This window comes from Gastrolobium bilobum, unplaced genomic scaffold (assembly GCF_033153095.1).
Source record: "Gastrolobium bilobum isolate Gb01-03AN ecotype WA unplaced genomic scaffold, APGP_CSIRO_Gbil_v1 utg108979, whole genome shotgun sequence".
NCBI classification, from domain to species: Eukaryota; Viridiplantae; Streptophyta; class Magnoliopsida; order Fabales; family Fabaceae; genus Gastrolobium; species Gastrolobium bilobum.
The window spans coordinates 29,023-35,022 of record NW_026898246.1 but is presented as its reverse complement, the minus strand read 5'-3'; the positions used below and the strand labels follow the sequence as shown (position 1 = coordinate 35,022).

Here is a 6,000-nt window from a genome sequence, read left to right as displayed (position 1 = left end):
CTTTTTAAAACAATTGTCATCCAAGTGGTGGTATTATTGGATTCCTGATAGATGAGAAAAGATTTTGGCCTCCGGGCCACTAGTGCCGTGATAGCACCACAGTGCCAAGTGTTCAAACAATATTTTCTTCTCGCGCCAATAGCGAGGTGATGGCGCCACTAGCGCTAACAGTGCAGCTTTTTGACCCTTATAACCCTTTATTAATAATTAATTACCAAATTGACTTCATTATAAACTATTTTGAAAATTTAACCTCCCAAAAAAATATAATACCAATCTGCCCCTGTTTGACCGTTGATCACCAAGCCTACTCGGGTACACCTCTCCCTACCCGGGTATATTTTGAAATTTTATGCCTACCCGGATAGGGAGGGGTGTACCCAGATATATTTCTTAAGATCTGGAAAGTAGGGGTGTACCCGGATAAATCTCGGGTTTCAGGGATACACAAGAAAACATAGAGTGGTATTTCTTGGGGTTGCTTCAAGGGTTGGAAAGCATTCTTGAATTTGGCAATTCCAAGATGCATTTCAGTTTGCCTTGAATGGTGGTGGTACGAAATCATGATTTTACTCTGCGGATTATTGATTAAGCCACAAGCAGTTGTTGCATCCACGGGAGTTCTGATTCAAACCACTGCCTTGATATACATTTTTCCATCTTCCTTGAGTTCTTTTAAATAGGGGTTTCCAGTCATACATACATACCAGTGACAAGTGTTGTACCCACCTTCGAATTGAGTCGCCATTAATATCACACAGCAAGCAGCAGTTAATTACATAAAACAAAATTCTCCAAAAAAAAAAAATGAAGAACAAAAAGGAATCAAAACAGAATTTTCAATTACTTGATAAGAAGATAAGTGCATCTCGCTTGCGAGTTTCGGCGAAAGCTTCTTCACCCCATGGATACCAATCAACCTAAAAAATAATGGATTATGAGTGAAAAATGAAAAAGAAGCAATATTGTGAGGAACGTGAGATTAATAAAATAAGGGACTTACTGGGTTATGAGCGTGTTGAAGAAGATAAGGGCTTTGCTCAGAAGCAAGTCGATTGGTATACTTGTGGTTGGAATGAGATGTTGTTGCCATTGAAAGGACCTTGATTTTGAGAATAGGTGAGGAAGTGGAGTTTAATTTAGTGGAGTTTTAGGAAAGAGATACACACGAGATTTATCCGGGTACACCCCTCCCTACCCGGGTAAATAATTCTAGATCTCAAGAAATATACCCGGGTACATCCCTCTCTACCCGGGTAAGTATAAAATTTCAAAATATATCCGGGTTGAAAGGGATGTACCGGGTAGGCTTGGTGGTCAACGGTCAAACAGGGGCAGATTGGTGTTATGTTTTTTGGGAGGTTAAATTTTCGAAATAGTTTATAATGAAGGTCAATTTGATAATTAATTATTAATAAAGGGTTATAAGGGTCAAAAAGCCCTAACAATGCAGTTTTTAAAATCACCCTACATTCCCAGTAATATTTGACAATCAACCAAACATGGAATCAGGAAATTTTGTAATCGTGATTCTCAGGCAAAAAAAATTTCCACTCTACCAAATGCTTTGTGATTTCACAAAAAAATATGACGTTATGGCCAGACCGTGATGGATAATTTTTGCAATTTGGCAGAGAAGGTCATGGCTAGATTGTGTAGCAGTTCAGAAGATCTACCTGAGAAGTCACGACCATCTATGATGCACTGACACTTCAAAAATCCTGACGTGTCGTGTCTGACAATTCCCAACACTCCAATACGAGTTGCAGAGACTTAAAAAAGGGTTCAAAAGTTGCGTTGTATTGCGTTTTTAATTCCAACTATTAGATTCGTTGAATTACGATTACCATTTTATTGGGTTTAATATAAATATTTGGGATATCTTATATTTCTTTGCAAAATTGATTGATATTATAAGTTTAGCTTTATTTTTTTGTTAAATTATTAAATATTAAATATAATATACAATACATAAATTAAAAATATTATTTAATATCAAAACGTATTCAGATCTAATATTTTTTAGAATTAACTTGTCGTATCCCGTGTCGGTGCCCATGCAACATAGACAACCATGACCCTCCCAGCATACATATGTTGCATTTTACACAATATAAATTTCATTTAAATCTTCTCCCATGAAAATTCTTATGGTTAATTTATCTTTAAATTCGAACATATATGGCCTAATCATGATCCCAATGCTCGTCCAATCAATGAGTTATATTCAAACTTTAATTTTTTCAATTCAATTGATGAAACTATTATTCTCTTTTAAATATACCAACGCAGAACTCAAGTTTTTTTTTTCCAAATGAGTGCCCCAACCCCACCCCCCCCCCCCCCCCCCGGGAGAATTCACATGGATGTGTCAAGTGGTATAATCTCATCTTTTCACTCATTCATCGTTCATTCCTTAAAATACTAAACTAGTGAATTACCCGTGCGGATGCACGGGAAAAAAAATTGGTTTGTTTGGCATGGTGGGTCGGCCCTCCGGGCCAAACTCATTTTGACAGTATTTCAAAGGTCCCAAACAGTCATTTTTTTAAATAACAAAACAGTCATTCATTGTTACATTAAAAATAGGAAAGAAAATAGGATAATAAAGGTCATGTCTTTGAAGATAGATAAGGAAAAGAGACGCGAATAAACAATCATTTTTTTTGTCTTTACCTGTACCATACAACGAAGTTATATCTTTGAAGAAAGAACCCAATATACTATAGCAGTCTTTGAAATACTTCCTTGTAAACTATATTAAGGGTACTATTCGTAACGCAGCCATTTTCATCAAGTATCAATATCTTCAATCCATGCTTACTCTTTACTCTAGACAGTGCCACATATAATTGCCCATGAGTGAAGACAGGCTTAGGGAGATAAATTGCAACATGTGAAAGTGATTGTCCTTGACTCTTGTTGATAGTCATGGCAAACGATACAATCAGGGGGAATTGTCTTCTTTGGAAATTTACAGGAAATGTATGACTCGATGGGCTCATCGTCATTCTAGGGATTAACACAGTTTCCCCTATATTGCTTCCTGTAAGTACAATTGCCTCGACAACATGATTCCCTAATTTTGTAATAAGCAATCTCGTGCCATTGCATAAACCTCTCGACTGATCAATATTTCTTAATAGCATTACTGGAACTTTAACTTTCAAGATTAATTTATTATCAGGAATCCCTGAGCATGATAATGTATTTAAGATCTCAGGGGTGATTTCATCATCCTCAACAGAGGAAGTCCCACCTTGCTTAAGAATTTTATCCGAACTCAAAAAAGTCCTTTCTTCACCAGGAATCATAGACATTAGGTGCTCGTTTAGCATAGCAACATCGGACAATTTAGGAGTTAGAATAGCACGTTCTTTAAAGAAAGTCTGATTAAAAAATATTATCCAAGAGATTCGGATAAACAAAATTAACCATATCCGACAGCGGATCTTCCGATTCTCTAATCAACAATTCATCTGGAATTGTTATAATAGATTCTCCATCAACATCATCTCCAAGATTACCATCCCCAACTTTAAGTAGCCATTCAGAAAATTCTTTTATTTCCTCTAAATTGTGAGCGCACCTTCCAGAATTAAGACGCATGTTCTTGGTCAAAGTTAATAAATGACAATGGGACCATAGATGAGAAGAATTGATGGTTGCATGAACTATATCTTGTCTGCTGCCATGAGGAATGACAGGTAATATTTGCCGAAAGTCACCTCCTAGAACAACAACTTTTCCACCAAATGGCATATCAACACAGCTTGTATCAGAAATTCTAAGAACATCTCTCAGTGTCCTATCCAGAGCCTCAAAGCAAAATCTATGTACCATTGGAGCTTCATCCCAAATGATTAACTTTGTTTTTGACAGCAACTCAGCTATAGTAGATTTCGGCCTTATATTACACGTTGAATCTTCATTGATTTGAATAGGAATACGAAATCTAGAATGCGTTGTTCGTCCTCCAGGAAGCAGAAGGGAAGCAATTCCGCTAGAAGCAACATTAAGTACGATTCCAGCTTTTGATCTAATAGATGCTGAAAGAGTATTCCAAATAAATGTTTCTCCTGTACCACCGAACCCGTATAGGAAAAATAACCCTCCATTACCTGCCATAACTGCTGAAACAATTTTATCATAAACAGCTTTCTGCTCATCAGTGAGGGAATTAATTAGTCTTTTATGCTCCTCTTCCAAAGCAAATCTGTCATACATTAATTCATCCAACACTAATCGATTTTTCATATCAAGCAAAGTTTCACTATTGATGCGTGCCATTGACGGATAATCAGAGAGGCATTTCCCATTGCTCTGCAGTACTTTATCAATTTCTTCAAGAGTTATGTTTTTTATAGACTCTTCTGTAAGAATTGCATCTAACAAAGCATAAAATTCAAAGGAAAAAAAATTAAAAAATTAACAAAGATAAAGTAATCAAAGAAAGAAAAGAGAGTGAAATAAGTACTAAAGCATCATTTGCTGAATGCGGGCAAAAAAAAAACAAAATAAGCACTAAAGCAACATTTGCTGAATACGGACAAAAAAAGCTAATAAGTACTAAGGCAGCATATGCTGATTTCGGTTAAACAAAAAAAAATTGTATGAAATATTATTATAACACGTACCTTGACGTCCTATTCTTTTCCTATGCCGATAAACAACGTCGTCGGATAAAAATTTCCAACACTCTTCCCAAACTTTTTCAGGTCTGTTCATTGAGTTGACAAATAACAACAGAGCAAACATAACTGAGTTATATTCAAACTTTAATTTTTTCAATTCAATTGATGAAACTTTAATCATGATCCCAATGCTCGTCCAATCAATGAGTTATATTCAAACTTTAATTTTTTCAATTCAATTGATGAAACTATTATTCTCTTTTAAATATACCAACGCAGAACTCAAGTTTTTTTTTCCAAATGAGTGCCCCAACCCCACCCCCCGGGCGAATTCACATGGATGTGTCAAGTGGTATAATCTCAGCTTTTCACTCATTCATCGTTAATTCCTTAAAATACTAAATACTACTCATCAATCACTAAACATTATATAAAATTTCTACATATTATTAATTACACATGCCTATCTTAGAATAAAAAAAGAATTAATTTAAAAAAATTATAACAACAATTCACTAATTCATTAATTTAAAAGAAACTCTAAATATTAATCAACATATTTTTATTGCAACAAAATTATTTCTATGCAGTAAAAAATAGTAATTATAAAATTACTATTTTTACTATAACAAAACTATTCCTTGTTAATTACTATTTTTACTGTAACAAAATTAGAATAGTGATATTTTTACTGCAACTTCACTCTTTGAATTTTTAATTTTAGTGGTTAATGAGTAGTGTTTAGTATTTTAATGTTGAACGGGAATGAGGAATGAGTGAAAGGCTAAGATTGTACCACTTGGCACACCCGTATGAGTTGCCCAGGGGGGCGCGGCACTCCCTGGAAAAAAAAAATGTAAGTTCCACGAAGAAGGCATACCCATTGGTTCCTCTGCGATACTAAACAACTCTATTAATAAATATCGGAAATTAAATACCAGATTAAGTTCGGTGAAAGACCCTCTTAGCCCTTAAATTTAGGTTTAAGATAAACATATGCAAAACGTCCATGTCAAGTTGGCAAATTGAATTATACATATCCCACTTGATTTTCCTACTAGATAAATGCAACTTTCAGATATTAAAATTAAAGATGTTTCTAATTCAAATTTGGATAATTGATTACAATCAGTTTATCCTACTAAATTAATTTAATAAAAATAGACTATATATTTTTACGATTTTGTTCATTCTCATTTATTTGGGATGATTGATTAGAAGCTTCTGGGAACCAAACGCCGATGCAAGTTGGCAAATTGAATTAGACATATTCAACTCGATACAGGCTCCCCCTGCATGCCGGTGATCAACCCCATATATATAAACACTTGAGTTATTTCCGGTGTCAACTTGGCGGGTACATATA

General features: G+C 34.9%; 2 protein-coding genes across 2 annotated transcripts; both read right to left on the bottom strand.

Annotated features, from left to right (window-relative positions):
• Positions 1-388: 388 nt before the first annotated feature.
• LOC133314208 (uncharacterized) lies at positions 389-1,094 on the bottom strand. The gene is made up of 3 exons (XM_061515652.1): positions 1,004-1,094; positions 848-920; positions 389-729 (listed from the first exon to the last, which is right to left on the bottom strand). The coding sequence occupies exons 1-3, from the start codon at positions 1,091-1,093 to the stop codon at positions 629-631; spliced, it is 264 nt and encodes an 87-aa protein (XP_061371636.1). The 5' UTR covers position 1,094; the 3' UTR covers positions 389-628.
• Positions 1,095-2,672: 1,578 nt separating this feature from the next.
• LOC133314210 (uncharacterized) lies at positions 2,673-4,728 on the bottom strand. Its single transcript, XM_061515654.1, has 4 exons — positions 4,638-4,728; positions 3,436-4,388; positions 2,857-3,389; positions 2,673-2,676 (listed from the first exon to the last, which is right to left on the bottom strand). Exons 1-4 carry the CDS (start codon positions 4,726-4,728, stop codon positions 2,673-2,675), a joined length of 1,581 nt encoding a protein of 526 aa, XP_061371638.1.
• Between the last annotated feature and the right edge of the window lie 1,272 nt (positions 4,729-6,000).

Excerpts from the sequence above, each read along its gene's own strand:
- LOC133314208 (XM_061515652.1), bottom strand. The coding sequence starts at position 1,093 with ATGGCAACAACATCTCATTCCAACCACAAGTATACCAATCGACTTGCT. Across the intron at positions 921-1,003 it reads TTCAACACGCTCATAACCCA|GTTGATTGGTATCCATGGGG; the intron begins GTAAGTCCCTTA and ends ATTATTTTTTAG. Across the intron at positions 730-847 it reads TGCACTTATCTTCTTATCAA|GTGGGTACAACACTTGTCAC; the intron begins GTAATTGAAAAT and ends CTCAATTCGAAG.
- LOC133314210 (XM_061515654.1), bottom strand. The coding sequence starts at position 4,728 with ATGAACAGACCTGAAAAAGTTTGGGAAGAGTGTTGGAAATTTTTATCC. Across the intron at positions 4,389-4,637 it reads GAAAAGAATAGGACGTCAAG|ATGCAATTCTTACAGAAGAG; the intron begins GTACGTGTTATA and ends ATGCTTTGTTAG. Across the intron at positions 3,390-3,435 it reads AAGATCCGCTGTCGGATATG|ACTTTCTTTAAAGAACGTGC; the intron begins GTTAATTTTGTT and ends TTTTTTAATCAG.